We start from the raw sequence: 24,648 nt of genomic DNA on the forward strand, positions 1-24,648 counted from the left end.
AGGTTTACAGAGAATAGCTGGCTCAAGATCACCCAGTAAGCTTCAAGATGGGAGTAAGGATCTGAACCACATTCTAGTCCTACGCTCTAACCACTGAACTGTACTGCCTCTTTTCTCCCTTTCCCTCAACTCTTTTATCCTAAACAAAATCAGCTCCCTGCAAGGGAGGGGGAGTACAGTATTTAAAGGTTAAAGAAACTCCTCCCCAGCACGTATTTGTTATTTTGCGCATCCTGTTAGATTTATGATAATCTGATCACATTTCAAAATGCAACTCACAATACGTACGTGCCTGCTTCTCTCGGAGGGACCAAGCAAAGATACATTTCATGCACTCAAAGCCAATTCACACATTAATTTTGAAGCGGCTACCCCTCCCTCCCTTCCTCCCTCCCTCCCTCTCTCTCTCTCTCTCTCTCTCTCTCTCTCTCTCTCTCTCTCTCTCTCTCTCTCTCTCTCTCACACACACACACACACACACACACACACACACACTTGATATCCCCCTTTTCTTGTGGGAGCGATTTGTATGAAATGAGCCCTAATGCAAACAAAGAAAATTGAAAAGGGTCTACATGGGTGACAACACTAATTTCTCTCTTCTTCCACAGAAGCTTTAACTTGGGGTTATACAAATGAGCTAGTTTCATGCCAATAAGAAAGGCCCAGGCTAGGCTGATCTAATCTGATCTTGGAAGCTAAACAGGGTCAGTCCTGGTTAGTATTTGGATGGGAGACCTCCAGGGAAGTCCAGGGTCATGACCCAGAGGCAGGCAATGGCAAACCACCTCCGTTCGTCTCTTGCTTTGGAAACCCTACAGGGTCACCGTAAATTGGCTGTGATTTGACAGCACTTCACACACACACTATCACGATATGCTGCACTTTGCTGGAAAAAATAACCAGACAAAGGGGCTCTTGGGGTATCCTCTCGAGGAAGGGCTGTGGATGAAGAAGAAGAAGAAGAGTTGGTTTTTATATGCCAACTTTCTCTACCACTTAAAGGAGAATTAAACCGGCTTACAATCACCTTCCCTTCCCCTCCCCACAACAGACACCCTGTGAGGTAGGTGGGGCTGAGAGAGCTCTTAATAGAACTGTGTCTTGCCTAAGGTCACCCAGTTGGCTTCATGTATAGGAGTGGGGAAAACAAATCCAATTCACCAGCTTAGCCTCCACTGCTCCTGTGGAGGAGTGGGGAATCAAACCCGGTTCTCCAGATCAGACTCCACCACTCCAAACCACTGCTCTTAACCACTACACCACACTGGCATCTCCCCTCTTACAGCCAAACTAGATGGCTAAAACAGCATCTGGAAAATGCGGGCAAAATGCATGGGGCGAACGAAGCAACCTCTGACGGGTGGGTGGAAAAGGCATGCGCAATCAAAAGGAAGCCCTGAAGCAGCTGGCGGGGGTGATTGCGGGGAAACATTCCTGCATAAAAAGCCCTAGAGCATCCATCCTCTTTAGCCACTCCAAGATGTCCATTTTTTCTACTCTATACCATAGAAGGCCAACCACAGAGTCTGTCTGCCTTCCAAAGCTTCCGTTTCCGGAGCTCCAGAGATCAGATGTAATTCCCGGAGAGCTTCAGGCCCCACCTTCAAGTAACCCAAGTTGAAATAACTATTTTATCCCAGCAAGCTTTGGGGGCTTCAAATGTTAGTTGTGCAAAGATTGGCCAGATATAGTTCTGAAGATTCTTCCTGAGGGTGTGGGGCTGGATGCATTTCAGTGGTGAGTGGGGTAATTCCGGAGGTGATTTTTCTGAGGTATTTTCTGGCATTGTGCAGCAGTTTGTTTTTTATTTACTTTATTGACACCCCACCTTTCTCCCCAATGGGAACCCACAGCAGCTTACATCGTTCTCCTCTCCTCCATTTTATCCTCATAACAACCCTGTTAGGTAGGTTAGGCTGAGAGTGTGTGACTGGCCCAAGGTCACCCAGCAAGCTTCCGTGGCAGAATGGGGATTTGAACCTGGGTTCCCTAGGTCCTAGTCTGACACTTTAACCACCACACCACACTGGCTGTCCTTTTTTATAGCTTGGGTATAATGTAGGGTTGCAGACCTCCATGTCACCACATCTGGAGATCTTCTGCCATTACCCGTCCCCCTGGAGAAAATGGCCACTTGGGCAATTGGACTCTATGATATTGAAGTCCCTCCCCTACCCAAACCACGCCCTTCTCAGGCTCCGCCCCAAAAACCTCCAGGTATTTCCCAACCTGGAGTTGGCAACCCTAGTATAGTGTAATAAATTGAATTGTATTGTGGAAGTGTGGAACCAAAAAAGGCACGTTTATGCATGTATGGTGGTTTTGTAAAAATTAATTAATTTTGGAGACTAATATTAAAGGAAACTAATAATTTGATTAATATAAAAGTAAAAAAAGATCCTGCTTTTTCTCTATTGGGAATCCCTAAAGACATTATGGATAGATGTGATAGAGTTATATGTCAATATAGCTTTGTGGAAGCAAGAATTATAATAGCAAAAAACTGGAAGCAAGTAAATAAACCTTCAATTAAGGACTGGAGAGAGAAATTGTGGATGTATATGCGGATGGCCAAACTTACAGATTCTTTACATGGTAAAGATATGGAAGAGTTTAAAAAAACATGGCTAAAGGCATTTTGGGATAAACTGGCGAAAATGAATTTTACAAGTATAGTTAATGAATTATAGATAAAATGTAGTGTTTTTTATAATAATAATAATGATATAAGGTAATTTTAAATACTGTCAAAACACTTCTCCGGAAGTCTATTGGTGGTGGGACACACTGTTAAGGTGGGTGGTGGGTATTAGAGCCCTGTGTATTTTACAATTTATATTATATGGTGTAATTTTCATGGTTGTATAAGTGCTCTTTTTGTATTTCTGTATTTTTTCTGTTTTTTTTTCTGTTTTCTTTTTTATGATTTGTATAATCTGTTTTGTTTTGTTTTTCTTATTATAAAAATAATAAAAATTTATATAAAAAAAGAATTGTATTGTATGGATTTTTGTAAGAAGAAGGAGAAGAGTTGGTTTTTATATGTCGACTTTCTCTGTCACTTAAGGGAGATTCAAACCGGTTTACAATCACCTTCCCTTCCCCTCCCCACAACAGACACCCTGTGAGGTATGTAGGGTTGAGAGAGTTTGGAGAGAACTGTGACTTGCCCAAGGTCACCCAGCTGGCTTCATGTGGAGGAGTGGGGAAACCAACCCTGTTCACCAGATTAGCGTCCGCCACTCATGTGGAGGAGTGGGGAATCAAACTCGGCTCTCCAGTTTAGAGTCCACTGCTCCAAACCACCGCTCTTAACCACAACACCATGCCAACTGCATGTGTTTGAAAAGCAGGGCAAAATGTTTCACGTAAATAACGTTAAGAGGTACACGTTTAGTCTTTTCAGAGGAACGAGCCAAGATGGGTCACTGGTTTGTATCCTGCGAATGCAAGATGATGGCGGAGGCACTTTTCTCCAGTGGAAAGAGCCATTCCCTGATGCAACAGGTTCTTGTGTCGGGGCAGGTTCTTTCCCCCAAGGGAAAGGGCCTCCACAAGCACCCTCGATAGGTAGGATCCAGCCTGCCCAACGTCATCCTAGTCAGGAATGCCAGCAGATGCCAGCTCCCAGACCAAGAGACTGAGCCAGACGCTCACCTTTGCACGTTCAACAGAAAACACACTGCAGATACATCTTAAACGGTGCGTGAAGTGCAAGGGGTGGGGTAGTATTTTCGAGTGAAGAGAGCGATGCAGGTGTTGCAAAGAGAGGGAGACGCTGCCAGAAAGACACACAGACTGGAAGCGCATAGGAAGGTGATGCCACAACAGGTACAACCGGGACTGCAATCTGTTCTGCAGTGCCTGAAGAAATGGCATTGTGGAGATCGCCTCTGCCTGGAGTTTTCACTCTCCTGGAAAGAAAAACCCGTCCCCTCCTCTCTCTGTGTCTTCCCCTCCCCTGGCTGTTGCTTGCTTCTGCTTCGTGGGATGCCATTCCAGCGCACTCCTGTGCGGGAGGGAAAGCACCGCAGTGCAGTTAGGACTTCAACACTCTCTGCCTATCACTCCCCCGGCAGCCTGTGGCTGGCTTTCTTCTCCATCCCTTTCACGCCAACACTCTCCAGTTGCAAGAGAGAGACGCCTGGCGGAAAAAGGGAAGCCCACGAGCAGAGAAGCGAGATTCCAGCCGGGGGTGAAAGCGGTTAGAAAGCCACACGTGGTTTTGGCACTCCTTGACAATCTGTGCACACTTCATCTGCCAGGATGTGCCGTCCCGTCTCCCCCAGCAGCAAGCGTAAATGTCTAGAGATGGGGTTTGGACAGGGCCCCCTGGGGAAGGGTCTATCCTTTGGGGTTTGCTGCAGTGGGTTTTCCTAAATGATTCTGGGCAGGGGGGAAACTTGAGCATAGAAGAGTCCCACTGACACATAGGGTTGCCAACCTCCAGGTGGTAGCTGGAGATCTCCCACTATTACAACTGATCTCCAGGCAACAGAGATAGTCCGCCTGGAGAAAATGGTTGCTTTGCAAGGCAGACTCTATGGCATTATACCCCACTGAAGTTCCTCCTTGCCTCAAACCCTGCCCTCCCCAGGCTCCACCCCTCAAAACTCCAGGAATTTCCTAACCTTAAGTTGGCAATCTTAGGTGTGAATCTTCCCCTGAATCTGAAATCTGCCCCCTGCCCTTGCAGGCAGACAGAGATCTAAAACACCACCCCTGCACAGAGGGCCAATTGTTATCTCCTTCTCTCCCTTCGGTCATTTATGCATGGGAGGTTTTGCCTTGGATTTGCTGCTCTCTAGGTGCACATTTTCCCCATCCAAATTCTCCAAACTCAACAACGAACCTCCATGCAGAGTTTTGAGAATTCAGATGGGGAAAATGTGAATCTAGAGAGCGGCAAATCCAAGGCAAAACCTCCCATGCATAACTGGCCTTCTACTTCTCATGGAGATAATTTTTTTAAAAAAACTAATGAAATCCCAATCATCTACCACCACCCAAATGAGCAAGACAGATTACAAAGGCACAGCTGGTACGACGAACAGTTCCTGTTGTCCCGACAATATGATTATTTAGAAAAATAAACTCATCACAATATGTCCTTATTCTCACAATAGCTCTCTGTGCCACTAAGCTCTCTCCAGCTTATAGCTGGGAAACACAGGCCATTTATGCAGGGCTGCTTCCCTCGCAGTCCCCCCGCTGCCAACTGCTTTGGGGCTGCCTTTTGATTATGCATGCCTTTCCCAACCATCAGTGGTCGCCTAGTGCTCCCCGCACGTTCCCGCGTGTTTTGCCTGTGTTTTCCGAATTCTGGCTAAAACAGCATCTGGAAAACACGGCCAAAATGAGTGGAAATGTGCAGGAGAGTACGGTTGCCAACCTCCAGGTACTAACCTAAAAGGGGTGGAACTCCAGCTGCTTAGAATATGAAATCAACAAAAACCAAAGCAACAGGCAATTGCAACAGTAACTAGACTTTCATAAAGAGAAATTAATTAAGCTCTTACAATGTTTCCACAAACATAAATATACCTGTTTATTTTTGCTGCAACAGATTAATATGGCTACCCCTTTAGAATTAAAGCCAAATAGACGCATGTATCTGCCATCTGCTGAGTCAGACCCTTGGTTTATCAAGGTCAGGATTGTCTACTCTGACTGGCAGCGGCTCTCCGGGGTCTCAGGCAGAGGTATTTCACATCACATGCTGCCAGATCCTTTAACTGGAGATGTCAGGGATTGAACCTGGGACCTTCTGCATTCTAAGCAGATGCTAGACCACTGAGCCTGCAATTTACATTTTATGGACAGCTGCAGATGAGTGATTTTCCTCTCCTCTGTTTTAGCCCTTAGGCACTTGACTGTATTTTATTTTAACGTGGTGCTGTCAAACAAAACTAGCCATGGGACAAAGTTCAGTGAATTCCTTTGAGGCAAAATCATTTTGCTCAGTATGCCACACATAATTTTCACCTGGCTGCTCTCTATGGCAGAATCATAGAGTTGGAAGGGACCACCAGGGTCATCTATTCACAACTACTCCCCACCCCCCATGTAAACACATGCTACCTAACTGGCGTTTGCTGCCGCTCCAAATAGCTGTTTTTCTTGGAGTTGCTTTCACACATATTTTCTCTACATGGTTATATACAGGAAATGCGTATCCAATGCAGCATGGTCCAGGGGTGAGACATAAACCAACTACGGTATGGGAGACCCAGGTTCAAATCCCCACTGGCCATTTTCTAACCATTTTTAGAGGGGCTGTGGCTCAGTGGTAGAGCATCTGCATGGAATACAGAAGGTCTCAGGTTCAATCCCTGGTATCTCCAGTTAAAGGGACTAGGCAAGTAGGTGATGTGAAAGACCCTCTGCCTGAGACCCTGGAGAGCCGTTGCCAGTCTGAGTAGACAATACTGACCTTGACAGCCCAACGGTCTGACTCAGTATAAGGCAACTTCATGAGTCCATGTGTAAACCCAAGTACAACTTCATGCTGCTCTGAGCTCGGCCTTTTGCTGGGGAGGGAGGGGTATAAAATAAATAAATAAATAAATAAATAAATAAATAAATAGTTACACACCTGCCAATTTGACCGCTATTACAAGTAGTAAAACTGACACAAACACCCACATATATCAGAAACAGGATTCCTCAGGGTTTTTCCACATGCCCTTGAAATGAAAAGACTGCATAAAGACACTGTTACCACATTCAAATAAATGCCTTCCTATAAGTATTCCTGGTAACATCTTTAACTAAAACCTCCATCTTTCTGAAGAAGAGTTGGTTTTTATATGCCGACTTTCACTACCTTTAGTAAGTCTCAGAGCGACTTACAATCACCTTCCCCTCCCCACAACACGCACCTTGTGAGGTAGGTGGGGCTGAGAGAGCTCAGAGAACTGTGACTAGCCCCAGATCACCCAGCTGGCTTCATGTGTGGGAGCAAGGAATTGAATCCGGTTCACCAGATTAGCGTCCACCGCTCATGTGGAGCAGTGGGGAATGAAACCCGGTTCTCCAGATTAGAGTCCACAGTTCTTAACTGCTACATCACACTGAACAAACTGAACACTATTAATTTTGTTCAGTTTTATATAGTGGAAAACGTTTTTTAAAAAACTGAAGTTTTTTTCATTAAAAAAACATGGAGAATCGGGCAAATAAATTCTTAAAAATAAATCTCTATTTAACATGCATCCTTTCCCTTCTTTCCCTAGCCAAATGTAAAACATACTTGGGTTAGATTTGATATTAAGGCACGGGCTAGGAAATGCACCACCTGTTTAATCTGAGAGCCAGCATGGTGCAGTGGTTAAGAGTGGCAGACTCTAATCTGGAGAACGGGGTTCAATTCCCTGCTCCTCCGTATGCAGCCGGCGGGGTGACTCTGGGCCAGTCACAGTTCTCTCAGAACTCTCTCAGCCCACGCAGAGGCAGGCAATGGCAAACCACTTTTGAACATCTCTTGCCTTGAAAACCCTATGGGGTCGCCATAAACCAGCTATAATTTACCACCACTATTCCCATAATCTGGTCAGAGAAATGGATCACCATAGAGAGGAATATGGGCTCTGGCTGGATCTCAAGAATGCTGGCTTATACCCTATTCACAAGATACTTACAATCCCCGTGCAATGTACACTTTTCTTTATGTGTGCTGAGGAATTCGTGTGTTAAATTCAATGCATGTACAGCTGAACACATGATTTAAACCCCATATTTACCCCAGTATTGGTCCCTGGTTTTATTTATAAAGTGGCCCTTTTGTACAAACAGATGTAATGCATGTACAGGCAGGATGATCCAGGGTTATCAATTATGGGTTGGGAAATTTCTAGCAATTTGAGAGTGGTCCCTTGGAAGGGCAGGGTTTGGGGAGGGGAAGGACCTTAGCCAGGTATAATGACATAGATTCCACCCTCCAAAGAAGCCACTTTCTCCAGGGGAACTGATCTCTGTCATCTGAAGATCATCTCTGAAACATTTCCTTCCAGGTACAAAGTGTTTAAAAAGAGCCCCCCCCCCCCCGGCAGAGTGGTAAGCTGCAGTACTGCAGTCCAAGCTCTGCTCACAACCTGAGTTCGATCCCGACAGAAGTCGGTTTCAGGTAGCCAACTCAAGATTGACTCAGCCTTCCATCCTTCCAAAGTCAGTAAAACCAGTACCCAGTGTCACGGTCTCTGACATAATTATGGTATTTTGTGTACATGTGCAGAATTAATTCCATGTAGAGCTTGAACACAACATACAAACTGAACCACAAACTGCAGAGGTTTGTGTAATGAAAAGCCTGGCAACAGCTTGCAAAATGCAAATGTCCTTAGAACAGGCTGACTGAATTCTCTCAAGGTCTGAATTCTTTCAAGAGCTAACTAACTTACCCTGGTCTTGTCTTTGAAGGGAGAAGAACAGAGTCATTCTTCACTATCTGCCAGAAAGGTGTATCTGAAATTACCCTTTCTGATTCAGCTGCCAGCTGTCAGCTGCTCATATCTCAAGAGCAGAAAAGTCCTGCTGTCCTCAAACCTTGAGAAGGTCTACTCAAAGACCTCAAGGCTAAAAGTGCAGTAAGCTTCTTGCTTTCTATAACCTTGCTGAAGGCTATGTTTCCTACTGACCAGATGGTTACATGTTACAATGTGAGCAATAATTGTGTTTTATGATTTATATAGTTATATATTGTATTGTAGATTTCTAAATAGTCTCATTTAATGCGTATTGTACTGAAGATGAGAATGGTATGAAAACTGAGAATATGGAGTGATCATGGAGCTCAGAAATGATTGTTTATACTTTAAGCAAAATAGACTGAAAGGAAAGGAAGCCCATATTTGGTCATGGGGAGAAGCTAATAACCTGAACAGCTGCAACTGTACATTATTGCACTGCTCATGTTATCTGAAAGTGGGGAGGAAGATATCCCTCCTGATGGTAAAATAAACACTCTTAATGAGTCTGAAACAGTATAAATACAGCCACAGTAAGCCCAGAGATGGAGAACCTTCCAAAGGCTCTCAAGAAAAGGCTGACTGGTATTTATGGCTTAAATACATTATTCTAGACTTTATGAATTAGATACTTTGAACTGAATCAGAATAATTTGACTGTTATATTTTAGAAGTTGGATTTTGAAACTGAATAGTATGTAAGACTTGCCTGCTTTTACTTCATACATTGTAAATACATACATTGTACTTTGACAAGAGTTTTTATAGAAGTGTTAAAGACTTGATAATCTGCATTTACACATATTTTACTAGAAGTATATCAATAAAAAGACTTGCTTTTTAAAAGTAGGTAAAGTTGTTGAGTCCTGCTTACTCGATGACTGGCTGAATAAGATAACTTCACTTCTCAGTAAATGATACATTCTAAGAGCCTGTCATCTGAACAGCACGACCCGCTTCACCAGCTTGCTGGGGGTAAAGTGTAGACGACTGGGGAAGGCAAAGGCAAACCACCCCATAAACAAAGTCTGCCTAGTAAACGTCGGGATGTGACATCACCCCATGGATCAGGAATGACCTGGTGCTTGCACAGGGGACTACCTTTACCTTTACGAAGTGTTTGCTTTTTCTTCAGTAAAAACAGAAGAAACCCCTCTACGTATTTTTTTTTTATTCAGGTCTCTGTGAACCGTAACATTTTACAGTTCCTTTGCTTATAAGCAAAGTAGGTCATGTGCAGTCAACGAAATGCAAAGCACTGCAAGGAAATCTCATTTAAGAATCTCAAGAAGCCCGAGGGGTTCCCCTAGTATCTGGAGTTTGAACAAACAGGGAACGGAATGAGGGACATGTTTAGAGTTTACGGTGTCGGCTGAATATTGTCCCGTTTCCAAGGAGTTGGGCAAGGTATTCAACCTTGATTTAAACTCCTGTGAAGAGGAAAAAGCATTAGGAAAACACTGACAAATTGCGCACACGGTGAGATAATGGCCCTCAATAAATGCCGGAAGGGTCTGCTTTAGATCCTGTGAGGTTTGCTCCATAATTCCACAGCCTCCCCAGTTCTACAAGCTGCCAAAGCCAGGCAATAACGTTTCGCAGTAACTCGGCTTTTAATTTCTCTTCCTTCTGCGGAAGATATTTCCCGCTTCCCATAAATATGTAAGTTAGATTTGATAGAGCGGTCCCAGGGCGGATGCCGAGCTGAACCATCAAGCCGCCTTTCATAAATTCACGTTGAGATACGTCGCTGCAGTGGCAGAAAGGAGTCCACGCCAGGAGTGTGGCGAGCAAGCGCGTGAAGAAGGTCATTGGAAGGACACCGAGGAACCAGAGCTCACGCAACAAGATGTAGTATTTGGGAAGAGTGGGATTGCCCGTCTGTTTGGTGGTGGAAAATGGCATCAAGCCGCAGCCAACTTATGGTGACCTCATAGGGTTTCCAAGGCAGGAGATGAACAGAGATGGTTTGCCATTGCTTGCCTCTGTGTAGCAACCCTGGACGTCTGTAGCGTCCTCCCAGCCATGCACTAACCAGGACCGATCCTAAGCAGTTAAAACGCTTAGAGTTGTTTAGCTTAAGAAAGAAGGGGTTAAGGGGAGACATGATTTGTACTGTTTAACCATGTCTGTAAGTACCCTGCCTTGGTGAACAAAACCAGGATTAATGGGATCCTCAGAAAAGGCAGAAAGGAGAAGTGGGGAATCACACTTGGTTCTCCAGATTGAAGTCCACCGCTCTAAACCGCCGCTCTTAACCACTACACCACACTGGCAACCATCAAGTGCTGCCCTCCTTCCATCGTGGCTCAAAGGTTTGGGCTGAAAAGTGGGCCAGAATTAATAAACAGATATTGTATCAACACAAGTATGCCTTAAAACCCCGAGTAGCTCTTCTAAGAAATAAACCAAAAGGCGTACAGAATTGTCTCTAAGGGAGAGGAAGTTGCTCTCCTCTTTTATATGGCAAGGCAGCAATAGACACCGAAGGCCTAAGCATATTTAATATTCCTATATTCATTCAAATGATCTGGTCTTGCAGTGAACTTGGCTATTCCACTGACCATTATTAATTCTCACAGCAGCATTTTCTATTCTCCCCAGGAAGGTTCTCCATTAATGAAGTGTGGGTTCGGTTAGTGCAAAAGAGAATCGGTCTACCCTTATTTTTCGAGCGAGTGGCTAATTGCTCCATTGGCCTTTGTGGCGTTCCTCTGCCCCGGGCAACGGTTCCCACTTCTCCCAATTCCCCAGATCAATGAAATTCATTAGTATGCCATCTACCACATCTTCCCTAATGATCAATGAAGATGGTAAGAATGACCAGATAAAAGCAGACTTCCCATGGGGATGCCAAGGAGACACCTCACTCAGACTGTTCATCTGTTGGCCTACGATTTCCCAAACATATGCCTTTCATCCTTTCTGGATAAGTACAACGTATTGTTGTTGTTTTTAAATATATATGCAAAAGCTCCTACTAAAATGCTGGTTGGTAGAAAACAAGTCCAAAAGCCTACTTTTTTATTTTTCTTATTACTCTCACCTAATACTTTTTTACAAGATAGCCGATTGGAACCATACATTGCGGTCTAAGTCTAATCTGTCTGCCTCTCTATGACGTTTTTATCCCATTCTCTCTCCCACCCCCACCCCCGCCCAAGATGTTCAGGGCTACGGACATTGTTCTCCCTTTCACTATTTTATCCTCACAACAGTCATTTATGAATGGGTACTTTCATTCATGTTCACCCCCCATCTGACTTGGTTGTTCCTTGGAGTTACGAATGAGTTTTCCCTCCATTAGAGATGACCTCGCTGCTAACCCTTGCAAATCCTGGGACTTCTCGTTCTTCTGTTAACCCGATTCTTCCCTCTCCCCTGAGCTCGGCCCAGCTAAAATCCCCGTCCATAAGGCAAAGTGTGGGACACGGAAGCTTGGTTTCTCTCACAGCCAATTACAAAATAGAATGTCCAGAGGTGGGGATACAAATGCTTCCTGGGAGCTCTTTATGAGCAGAAGAAAGGCTAAGTTAGAATTTTAAATATTAATAATTTGTCTTTTAATCAGCTTCACGTTTTAACTTATTTCTTCTTTCATTCATTACAACCATTTGCTTTGCTAATTTGTGAAGAGCCGATCGGGCAATCTCAAACTTTGATCTTTTAGATTCTTCCATTCAATGGTTTCTTGCGTTTATGTTTACCAAGAAGATTCGACCACGCCAGCAGCACTTCATTATCATTTCCAGTGTAATCACTATTTCGATTATAAATGTTTTTAAAAAATTAATCATTAACATTTGTGGGTTTTATTTGATTGCGGGAGATTCTCTGCTTAGGAGTGATATCTGGGCACGAGAAGCAAGTTTTAGGGTCTCCCCCCCAAACAGGCTCTCTGGCTGGAAGAAGAGGGAGATGTTCGGCTTTTGCCAAGCCTCTGTCGGTATCTGCAAGAGAGCGAGGCCTGCCTCGTTCCTGGAAAAGCAGCCATGGCCAAAAGCAGTTGATGGCCAAAGAGACTGGATGGATTGATGGTGAGATCATGGAGGTCAGCCAAGAAGAGCCTTATGAGGAGACTCTTTAGAATTTCTTTCCAAACATGCAGCCATGTCCAATCCTGTAAGAAGCCCTTATGCAAAGCACAGATAAAGAAAAGTGCCACTTCTTGCAAAATTAGCATCTTCTTGTTGAGGGATGGGCAGACGCTGAAATTGCTAAAACAGTACATGGAGTCACAAAAACAAACTTGGGCCAGCTGTTTTTATCCCTTTCAAACTGATAATGCAAATTTTATTCAGTGATCAGCAACCACTGGGGCTGTCAGGATCATATGGGGTTGCCAGCCCACCACTGGGGGCAGGGTATTTTCCACCTCAGGCCCCAACCCTTTGCCGATCAGCTGGGTGGCGGGGGGACTTACCAACAATGGAGGGAAGCCTAGACTACTGTTGCTGGCAACGCAGTGATGTCATTTCCTGTGCACTGGAAGTGACATTGTGTCGCCGGCCATGTGATGACGCTCTAGTATTTGGGCAAAGACTCTACAGTAAAAAAGGCTTCTCCTATAGTTTTTGCAAAATACCAGAGAGTCCCATGTCACCAGCAACATGGTGATGTCACTCCTGGTACATGCTGGAGTGACGTTGCTGCTTTGCTGGCAACAGCAGCCTTAGGGCTCTTAACTCTCATGAATAACAGCCATTGATAAATCTATGAATTTATCAAATCCCTTTTAGAATCATTTCCTGGGAGAAGGCTCTATCACCACATCTAGAGGAAATCGACACCTCTTTCTTAGGAGACCTCACATAATTTTACAAAGGAACCCATCACACGATCCATCAAAGTCCGCCTTCTGAAAGGTTTCCTACACTAGGGTTGGTTGGGGCAGCATGAAGAGGGGGGGGGTCTTCTTTTTTAGACAAATATTAAAATAGGTTTGTCCCCTCACTTGTGTGCACGGACACACACTCACACATGCAAGCATGTAGAATATGCAACTACCAAAAACATCAGATTCCACGTACTTTGTATAAGCTTACGTAAACTGAGCCTCAACCTGGGTAGCCCAGGTTAGTCCAATCCCATAAGATCTGAGTAACTAAACAGGGTCAGCCCTGGTTAGTACCTGGATGGGAGACCACCGAGAAACTCCAGGGTCGCTACGCAGAGGCATTCAACGGCAAACCACCTTTGAATGCTTCTTGCCTTGAAAACCCTACAGGGTTGCTATAAATCAGCTGCGATTTGATGGCACTTTACACACACACAAACAAGGATTGTATTGCCCTGACTTGGATGGTTCAGGCTAGCCCAATCTTGTCAGATCTCTGAAACTAAGCAGGGTCAGCCCCGGTTAGTACTTCGACGGGAGACCACCAAGGAAGGCCAGGGTTGCTATGCAGAGGCAAGCAATGGCATAATACCTCTGGGCACTTTCACACACTTTCAATCTTTCAATGCACTTTAACAATCTTTCAATGCACTTTAACAATCGTTTGCAAGTAGACTGATGTTTCACACAGGAAAATCCAGCTGCAAAGTGCATTGAAAGTGGATTGAAAGTGCATTATTTGGCATGTGTGAAAGTGCCCCCAAGTATCTTGTCTTGAAAACCCCTTGAAGAATAACCATAACTGTGACTTGATGGCAAAAAAAAAAAAAAGTAAAATGAACAGGCACTGCAAACAAGATGCAGATGGTGGGATCGCACAATCCCAAAGTATGTGAGTAAACAACTAAAAAAGCAAGACTCGAGTGTGTTTCCCGCATGAAACAAGAGGAGATGGAAAATGGACATCTTATGAAACTGCTGGACCTGTTCTGCTCTTACATGGCCTGTAAATAAATGAGGATTATGCATCAGCTACTGTACCGAGCCACATCTTTCAGCTTCAGAGAAGAAGAAAGAGAGCCTTAACAGCTGAGTAGACTGAAAGATCCACTCCTTTCAGAGAGGCACGGGGCATATCCTGGTTACCAGACCAGGGCTCCTGCTTCCGCAAAGGCAATTTGCGAGGAAAGTACAAGTCAAGCACATATGGCTCTCTCTAACCTCTTGGCTTTGTTTCCTTGCTTCCGCTGATGCACCAAATGCTGGCCGGGAGCACCGCGGCAGCAAAGAAAAGAAGGCTTCACCGTTCAGGAGGCTGCCAGGACCAAGAATACTCACTAAGTGATCAGACATCTTTTTCGTGGACCTCCTCAGCTTGTGAATTGCTAAGGCAAAGGGCGGTGAGCCTGACAGTCGCGGCAGCTTCTAGCCAAAAAGCAGGGGCTTTGTAAACTTTGCCAGGTTGCAAGTTGTGCATGGGGAGAGGGCTGCAGAGGTAGTCTGAGAGTAGGGTTGTCAACCTCCAGGTGGAGCCTGCAGAGCCAAGGCCCAAGGTTATACACTCTTTATATATTTATATCTTTATGTATACCTTTATGTCTGGAACGTTGATTGCTTAGACCACGGCAGAAGGCTGTATGGCCGAAACACATATGGTCAGAGTATAATTGTGTTATTTTATGTCTTACTGTGTTATATGAGCATGTCAATTTGGTAGGCTATTGCAATGCCTCTGTATGTGTTATATGTGGTATTCGATTTTATCCTGAAATAAATGTGTACATATTTTGTACTTACATAATTTTTAGAGTGTATAACCTTGAGCCTTGGAATTTTACTTTTATTTATAGTTTCTTGACCTCTGGGGTACTTAATTCTGGTGTTTAGGGTTAAGATTCCCCCCCCCCTTGTTGTTGGCGGAGCCTGGAGATCAACTAGAATAACAGCTATTCTCCAGACTTCAGTTCCCCTGGAGAAAATGGCAGCTTTGGAGGGTGGACTCTATGGCATCACATCCTCATGGAGGCCCCTCCCCTCCCCAAACCCTACCTTTCACAGGCTCTACCCCCAAATATCCAGGAATTTCCCAACCCAGGAGCTGGCAAACCCTATCTGAGAGGGAGGGGAACCCTATCTGCCAGGTGGAGGAATTCTAACTGCATCCCACTGGCCTGGCTCTCGACACCGCCGTCACCCACGCACCACACCATTACGCAGCAAGAAAGCCGTGCTCAGGAGCTATCGGAGCCTCAGCTCTGATCATAAAAAAATGCAGTTTGGAATTATATACCTCAGGGGGGAAAACTGCAACAAACTGATTTGATTTGTCAACTTAACAAAGCAACAGATTTTATTTCAAGGGGGTTGGTAAATATTAGTGAACAGCACACTCTAAAGCAGCTGGAGCATTTGAACTCAGATCTCTCCACTTGGGACTGCACACAGGAAGCCGAGCCTACCCACTCCCTTCCTTCACAGCAGCCCTAAGAGAAGAGGGGTCGGATAGAGGGGAGTCTTGGAGTGACTCCAAACTCTGAGTTCTCCTCTCTCCTCTTCCTTTTTCCTCTTACAGGTCTCTATTATCCCAACTGGGCACAGTGAGGTCCCCTACAAATAACAGTATCTACTCAGACTGGCACTGTGTCTCCAAGGTCTCAGGTGGAAGTCTTTGCAGTCACCTACTACCTGGTCCTCTCATCTGGAGATGCCGGGGATTGAACCTGGAACCTTCTGCTTGCCAAGCAGGTGCTCTACCACTGAGCCACATCCCCTCTCTGGATTTAATGTTTGCATATTAAAAAAATGCAAATAATAAAGACCCTGAAGATAGCCCTAAAGATATTGTATCCAGGTAGTTATGCATACCTATTGTGTAAGAAAACATGAGTTTTAAGCACAAGATTCACTCATACAGATGCATTAAAAAAACCAATGTTTAATTGGCAGTTCCATATGGGTAGCCATGTTATGTAGCAGCAGAATGAAACAGGAGTCCAGGAGTATCCTAGACTAAAGAAAAATGTGTGGCAATAAATTTTGCTAGGCTTTCAGATGCCACCGGACTCCTGTTTCACTTGAATTGACAGGATATCTCATTCGTTCTTTTGTTTTATTTGGTTTGCAGAGGTAGATTTTAATATTACACTGGCTGTTGACATGTTTTTTTGGTTGTATCTACTTTGTTTTAAAGGATAGCTGAAGCATCAATATCCCCCCACCCCCAATCCTGTTTTGTTTTGTTTTCTTTGCATGCATTCACACTGAATGCCCGGGGTGGAAATTTTAAAGGGTGAGGGCGATTCTCCAGCCAGAATTCTGGAACTGCAAAGGCACCACAAATGAACACTGCCGGTCTTGAAAATAGTGAAACCACCTTCGTAATTGTGCCCCTTTCATGAAACACTGGGGTGTGGGGGAGTCAAAGGCAAACTACGTGAGTTGTTCTATGCCTTCCTTGCTAACTATCTAGCAACACACAGTATTGTTTACCAGATGGTGGTGGAAACTGCCGTCAAGTCAAAGCCGACTTATGGCAGCCCCTCAACGGTTTTCAAGGCAAGAGACATTTAGAGGTAGTTTGCCACTGCCATCCTCTGCATAGTGACCCCTGGACTGCCTCGGTGGTCCCCCATCCAAGCACTAACCAAGACTGACCCTGCTTAGCTTCTGTTATCTGACGAGATCAGGCTAACCTGGGCTATCCAGGTCAGGGCAAGAGATGAACAGAGATGGTTTGCCATTGCCTGCCTCTACATAGCAACCCTGGACTTCCTTGGTGGTCTCCCACCCAAGTACTAACCAGGACCGACCCTGCTTAGCTTCCGAGATCTGATGAGATTGGGCCAACCTGGGCCATCCAAGTCAGGACAGAAGGAGGAGGAGGAGGAGGAGGAGCTGTTTTTTATATGTCAACTTTCTCTACCACTTAAGCAAGAATCAAACTGACTTACAATCACCTTCCCTTCCCCTCTCCACAACAGACCTTGTGAGGAAGGTGAGGCTGAGAGAGTGTGACTAGCCCAAGGTCACCCAGCAGGCTTCATGTGGAGAAGTGGGGAAACCAATCCAGTTCACCAGATTAGCCTCTGCCGCTCATGTGGAGGAGTGGGGGATCAAACTCGGTTCTCCAGATCAGAGTCCACCGCTCCAAACCACTCCTCTTAACCACTACATCATGCTGGACAGAGAGGCAGAGATCCCTCCTGAAAGGCCTGCAATAAGAAACAGACGTGCAAACCCAGCATATATCAAGAAGGAACTGAAAGACCGTAGCAAGGACCATGAAGAAGAGTGAAAATACGACCAGCAAATTTGTTTTTGTTCCAGATTAAAGTTGCATCAGACCAGTTAGGCATTTTAATTTCCAGACAGAAAGCCTGGAAGAATACACACATACACACTTTCATCATCCCATGAAGAAAAGACAACAGGTGAGCGTGGCGTTCTGCTCACACCGAGGATTGTGCAGAGGCAGCTCAGGCTCCCCCACCCCTCTGGATAATAGGGAAGCATAGCAGCTGCAAGGTTTGACTGCACCATCCCCTGGAGACTGGGAACTCCTATCTTTCCAAAGAACAGAGCACAATTCCTCCTACAGATCCACTGATCAATGTTGGCCATGGTGAAGAAGAGCGCCTGGAAAGGGACACTACTAGTCTCTGAACGTTCAAGATCATGCCCACGGGAGCACCAATGAACTTGGCTCCTCGGTGCCCAGTGCATGTGCACACTCCCGTTTCACCCTTTATAGCATTTGTTACCATAAACAGGTTTGACCCTGGTGCTGTTGGGCCAATAACCACACCATGGAGGTGAAAAGGGGGGGAGTTTATTTCTGTACACACAAAGGGCTACTGAAGAGAGAAGCACACCGTCACTCCCAGTCACAGACAATATATAGCATCTCATTTTCTTCTTCTGTAATACGTATTTGGAAAGCACGTTATTAACTGGCACATCTACTCATTATCATTCACGCATGTGTACAACTTACTATCTTATGTAATTAAACTCCCTCTGCGATTGCGCAGTCATTCTTGAAGGAGGACCACTTTCTAACAAGAGGTGTGTTCTGACCACATTGACGTCACTAAGTAACTCCCGGTCACTTTACAAGGTTATGTTCACTCTCCACAGCAAAGAGTGTCAACTGCCTGGTCCTTTTAACTAGAAATGCCGAGGACTGAACCTGGGACCTTCTGCATGCCAAGCAGAGTATCACGTTCGCTCACCACGGCAAAGACTGATGCATCCAAAGCTGGCCAATCGCCAATGCAAGCCCATCACAACTGCCCATCACTAAGCTGGCCCAGGAAGGAAGTGTGGATTCGTGCCGAGGTCTCTTCGTTAATTATATTTACACAACCGACTTTTCGCTTTAAGTGAAAATCACTCCCCTATCTCCTATACCCATTGATTAACCTATCATGCCCCCTGACACTTCCAATAGTAACAAAATGTACTATATAACAGGAGGTAAGGTGACATATTATAGCCCAATTTTTTCAAGGATGGGAGACCACCAAGGGAGGCTCAGCAGAAGAAGGCAATGGCAAACCACATCTGCTTCTCACTTGCCTTGAGAAAAAGAAGCAGAAGAAGATTTGGTTTTTATATACCGACTTTCCCTACCACTTAAGGGAGAATCAAACTGGCTTACAATCACCTTCCCTTTCCCTCCCCACAACAGACACCCTGTGAGGTAGGTGGGGCTGAGAGAGCTGTGACTAGGCCAAGGTCACCCAGCTGGCTTCATGTGTAGGAGTGGGGAAACAAATCCAGTTCACCAGATTAGCCTCCCCTGCTCATGTGGAGGAGTGGGGAATCAAACGCGGTTCTCCAGATCAGAGTCCACCACTCCAAAAGCCCCTTGCTGGGGTTCACCGTTAAGTCGGTTGTGACTTGACAGTGCTTACTCAGGTACCAAATAACACCTATTACTTCATTCCAGAGGTATCAACTGAATAGTCAAGGCTGTGGCAGACCTGAAAGTGCTTTGCGTGCACAGCCTTGAGAAACCAGAAGCAGTGGTCGAAGGAATGATGCTGTCGTTCAGTTAAGACTATTGAGGTCCCTGCTGGAGGCCCCCGATTTAAAGCTTTGAAGTCAAGAGTCTTCTTGGCAAAGGAGGGCAAGCTGACTGGATTTCAGAATTATCTAGTCAAGAATGCCCTCGTGGCTCTGGGAGAGACTCAGTCCTCCGATTTTTCTCTGACTCAGCAAATGCGTCAGGTGGTGCACTTCATTGGAGCAGGTGTGCCTCTGCTCTGAATGCGTTGGGTCCTGGCTTTTTGGCTGCCACAAGAGGAAGGAGGGGTGATCTTGCCAGATTCACTTGGGGGAAGGGACCGTGGCTCAGTGGTGGAGCATCTGCTTGGCATGCAGAAGGTCCCAGGTTCAATCCCTGGCATCTCCAGTTAAAGGGACCAGCAGTAGGTCGTGTGGAAGACCTTTGCCTGAGACCCTGGAGGGCCGCTGCCAGTCTGAGCAGACAATACTGGCCTGGATGAACCAATGGTCTAATTCAGTACTAGGCAGTTTTACACATTTAAGGAGGGGCAGTGGCTCAGGGGCAGAGCATCTGCTTTGTACGCAGAAGGTCCCAGGTTCGATCCCCAGCATCTCCAGTTATCAGGATCTCATAGGAGATGATGTGACAGACCTCTGTCCGAGACGCTAGAGAGCACCTGCCCATCTGAGTAGACAATACTGACTTTGATGGGCCAAGTATAAGGCAGATTCATGTGTGTGAGAGCATGCGTGTATGACTTCTTCATGCTGCAGGCCCAAGAGCATGGCCTGTTGTCCCACAGTTCCCAGCATAACTTTTGGAGGGGGGTTCCAAAGGGAAATCCAAAGGGGGGGGGGTCCAAAGCATGCATCCCTATGTGTCTGGAGAGCGCTGCATTGTTAGTGCGATTTGCAATCTGTGAAAATGAGAGCAGCCCCGGGATTGTTTAAGTCCCAAAGGCTTTCAACTGGTTTTGTGCACACTGTTTCAATTTATGCATGCCCCCCAGGCCACATGTGAATACCATCACTGGAATTAATTGAGTGGGAAGCACTTTTTGAGTCATGAAGCAAACTCTATGCCATACACTAAAGCAGAGACGGCACAGCCTACCATGAAGGGTTGGTTTAAAGGTTATTGAGATCACAAATGTGAAATACTTTTTGCACAACAAGGTTTACTATAAACCCTCTTGCCCTGGGGAGGGGCCGTGGCTCAGTGGTAGAGCATCTGCTTGGCATGCAGAAGGTCCCAGGTTCAATCCCCGGCATCTCCAGTTAAAGGGACTAAGCAAGTAGGTGATGTGGAAGACCTCAGCCTGAGACCCTGGAGAGGTGCTGCAGGTCTGAGTAGACAATACTGACTTTGATGAACCAAGGGTCTGGTTCAGTATAAGGCAGCTTCATGTGTCCATGTGTTCATGTGACCTGGATAGCCCAGGCTAGCCTGATTTTGTCAGATCTCTGAAGCCCTGGTTAGTACTTGGATGAGAGACCACCAAGGAAGTCCAGGGTTGCTATGCAGAGGCAGGCAACGGCAAACTACCTCCGAACATCTCTTGCCCTGTCCTGGTTGGCCCAGGCTAGCCCAATCTCGTCAGGTCTCGGAAGCTAAGCAGGGTTCGCCCTGCTTAGCGTTTGGATGGGAGACCACCAAGGAAGTCCAGGGTCGCTACACCAAGTCAGGCGAGGCAATGGCAAACCACATCTGAGCGTCCCTTGCCTTGAAAACCCTGCAGGGTTGCCATGAGTCGACTGTGACTTGATGGCACTTCCCGCCACAACCACCAGAAATAGTTTTAGAGATTATCTAAAAGGCTAGGGCTCCTGGGAATCTGGTCATTTATCCGAGGGTAGGACCAGTTTAAGAGAATTGATAGAGCACTAACAATGCCACCATCCATAGCAGATTCATGCGCCTTGTCTAATATGTTGCACCCCCTAATTTCCCCGGCACGGAAGCATTATGTATGTTCGCAGCTCCACGTTGTATTTTCACAGCATCCTCCCCATCACATCCTGGGCTCTTTCTAGCCCAATTTTGTTCCTCCTTAGGTTATGGGAATGCCGAAGCTCAGGACACATTCGGCTGTATCCTTCATGCCACCATTCTGGTGAGACAAACTGATCTCCCCCCAATCCTTCCCTATTCTCCAGCACATTCCTGTGACCCCCCCCCCCAAGGTTTTGCTGGGGGAATGTTAATCCCCACAGACAAACTGCCAGCAGGTCAGGGAGCTGCTGCGAGAAGAGGAATCACGTGAGCTCCCCCCTCTGATGTGAGAAAAATGTGTGCACATGAAGACAAGAGCAAGCAGCAAGGCTGTGAAACAAGCTCATCGCTCCCATGGGGAAGAATCTATCTGGTACATTTTTATCCATTCCTTCCTCCGAGAAGCTGAGGGCCGCATTCATGCTTCTCCCTTCCCTGTGATATTTTCACAACAACCCTGCAAAATAGGCAACGCTGAACGAAAGCGATTCATCCAGGGTTGTGTGTGTGTGTTAAGTGCCGTCAAGTCGCTTCCGACTCATGGCAACCTTATGAATCAATGTCCTCCAAAACGTCCTAGCTTGGACAGCCTTGCTCAAGTCTTGCAAACTGAGGGCCGTGGCTTCCTTTATTGAGTTAATCCATCTCTTATTGGGTCTTCCCCTTTTCCTGCTGCCTTTAACTTTTCCTAGCATTATTGTCTTTTCTAGTCATCCAGGGTTATCCAAGGAATATCACAGCAGGTTAGGCTTTGCACCTGTGTCCCCCAGATCATAGCTTGACACCTTTATTTATTTATTTATTTATTTATTGTTTCAATTTAATTCCCCGCTCTCCCTGGCCGAGACCGGTTAAGAATAACACCACACTGCCAGAAGTCAAGGGGGGGGGGGTCACATGTGCTTAAAATGTTCATGCTTTTTGGTGCATGATTGATTTTCTAAGAATTTATCTTTCCTTTTACTCCAAAGATTCTTGATCCAATGGTAGTGTCTACCATGACCTGGATGGCCCAGGCTAGCTCAACCTCATCCATTCTCAGAAGCTAAGCAGGGTCAGCCATGGCCAGCATTTGGATGGGAGACCCCAAGGAAGTCCAGGGTTACTGCGCAATGGCAAACCACCTCTGAACATCGCTTGCCTTGAAAGCCCTACGGGGTCACCATAAATCGGCTGCGACTCGACAGCACAACCACAATCATTTACAATTTGCTAATAAGGAGTGATTTCCACAAGGGTCCCAGAGAATAGGCAGTGGCAAAACAGGCCTGCCTCAGATGAAAGGGTGTCCGCGTTTGTGATGCTAAACAGACAACAGAAGGAACGAGCATCCTGACCCGCAGAGCTGGTAAACTTCCCCTGCCCCATACCAAAGCATGCCACCATGCCCACTTCCCTCTGCATAGGCAAGGTACCCCAGGCGCACAAACCTGCAGAGAGGGCAGCCCAGACAGCGCACTGATTGCCACCAGGAAAACTCACAAACACAGTTTCTTTCGGCCGCTAACCTTTAGAGAACACCCAGAACACAAAAACAAAAAAAACCAGCTAGTCACCACTTATATCCAAAAGGGGGAAGTTTGGCTAAAGGCAGAGAAGGAAATGTTGACTGGCTTATGCAAAGCCTGAGCATGAGGTGTTCTAAAATCCTCAATTTTACACTCTGGAGAAAGGGCTACGTTGTACGCTGGGGTTTGTTTGTTCTTTGCCACTTCGAAAGAAGGAAATCAAGGGAGGTTGCAGGTCCAAGCCGCTGAAATCAACAGCAAGACCCATTTGGATAGCCCAGGTCGTGAATCCCGCCTTAGGTCCCACCTGCTCTGCGACAGCTCCAAATTGCTGTTCAAGAAGCAGCCCTAAAGAAATTCCCAGAAAGGGCAAATGCCGGAGGGGCAATCAAATACAGGGGATCCCGAGACGGAAGGGACAGGGAGCCCTCGTTGGCAGCGGGACACGGCCTGTTTGAAGCGGCCAGCCCAGAGGAAACTTTTCCCTGCCTCCTCTTTCCCTGTAGCTTTGACAAGGGCTCTCCCGGAGGGTTGGATCCGACCTGCGGCAGCCCCGGCCAGCTAGCCCAACACTGGACCCGTCCACCTAATCTGCAGAGCGATTCCTAGAATCCCCGCAACGCCTTCGCACACGAAGGGCTCCCTCCAGCGCATCCGAGGGAAGCCCTGACGGACCCAGGCAGCAGGAACATCCCTCCGATCCAAGCCAGCGAGCTTCTTTGAAAGAAATAATCATTAAAAATTAAAATATGTCCCCCTTAATTCTCCAGGAACAGAGCTGGCCAATTGCACAAAGAAACGTGTTGCAGCGCCTACACCGCTTTCCCTCCACCCACCCCCAACCCTGCAGCCCCCTCCCCCAATGCAATCCCTCTTTTGCAGAAGGGGGGTGTCTCCGTTGCACACCACGACCCCCCTCCCCACAAGCCTTTTCTGATTTTTGTGCATTTTTTGTGCATATTTGCGAGGGGGGGCGTCCAATGTCGGGGGGGGGCTGGCGTGTGCGGAGAGGCGCAAGGCAAGGGGGGAAAGAGCGGGCACCGCATGCAGCGCAAGGAGCATACCTTCAATTTAGTGTTGGGATAGCTGACGGGCCCCCTGGCTGATGTCTTATTGGCGAGGGTGGCCTGCCTCAGATCCTCTAGCACTGAAATTATATCATCCAGCGCGCATTTCTTATCCTGACTCCTCAACACACACAGATGGGAAAAAGTATAATTATAGCCCCGGTGGTTCACCTTCATTTCCAGCACGGCGCGGTGGATCTGCAGCAGCGCGGCCGCCCGGTGCAAAATGTTGGCGCCGGGCGGGGCGAGGAGGAGGACGCGGCCATAGCGCCCCGGGGTGTGCAAGTCCGAATAGAGCTGGCCGGCGGGGCCGCGGCCCAGCGGGAAGAGGCTGTCGGCCAGGCGGCGCTCGACCCTGGCCAGGCTGTGGCTCGGCGCCACCAGGCGCTCCAGGTCGCGCTCGGGCGCGAAGCGGCGGTGCGCGCTGAAGCCGCACGCCAGGGTCAGCACGGCCGGCACCGTGAGGAAGAAGACCGGGTGGCGGCTCACGAACAAGCCCAGCCGGCGGCACGACGCGCGCAGCCCGCCGTGGAGCGCCTGCCGCAGCATCCTCCTCCTCCTCCTCTTCCTCCGCCGCCCCAGCCCCGGCCAGCCAGCCAGCCCGCCCGCCGCTGCGCCCGCCCAGCGCGCATGTGACACCGCCCGCCCGGCCCGCGTCCCCACGACCCGCCACAGCCTCGCCTCAGCCGGGGGAGGGGGCGCGCGCGCTGAGGGGCGGCAGGAGGGGGGGGAGGGGGGAAAGCGCGCGCGCGCTTTCCCCCCTCCC

The 24,648-nt window shown here is 47.0% G+C and overlaps 1 protein-coding gene across 2 annotated transcripts in view; it reads right to left on the reverse strand.

The window, feature by feature from the left end:
• PTCHD4 (patched domain containing 4) overlaps nt 1-24,443 on the reverse strand; it is a 71,353-nt gene extending 46,910 nt beyond the window's left edge. Inside the window, exon 1 of one of the 2 annotated variants that reach the window (XM_056856545.1) lies at nt 24,054-24,443. In XM_056856545.1, coding sequence (XP_056712523.1) covers nt 24,054-24,431 — 378 coding nt within the window. In that variant the 5' untranslated portion in view covers nt 24,432-24,443. Of the gene's footprint in view, nt 1-23,879 lie in introns of both variants that reach the window. The other variant, XM_056856544.1, reaches the window with a different exon arrangement.
• Nucleotides 24,444-24,648: the final 205 nt, after the last annotated feature.

This window comes from Euleptes europaea, chromosome 10 (assembly GCF_029931775.1).
Source record: "Euleptes europaea isolate rEulEur1 chromosome 10, rEulEur1.hap1, whole genome shotgun sequence".
NCBI classification, from domain to species: Eukaryota; Metazoa; Chordata; class Lepidosauria; order Squamata; family Sphaerodactylidae; genus Euleptes; species Euleptes europaea.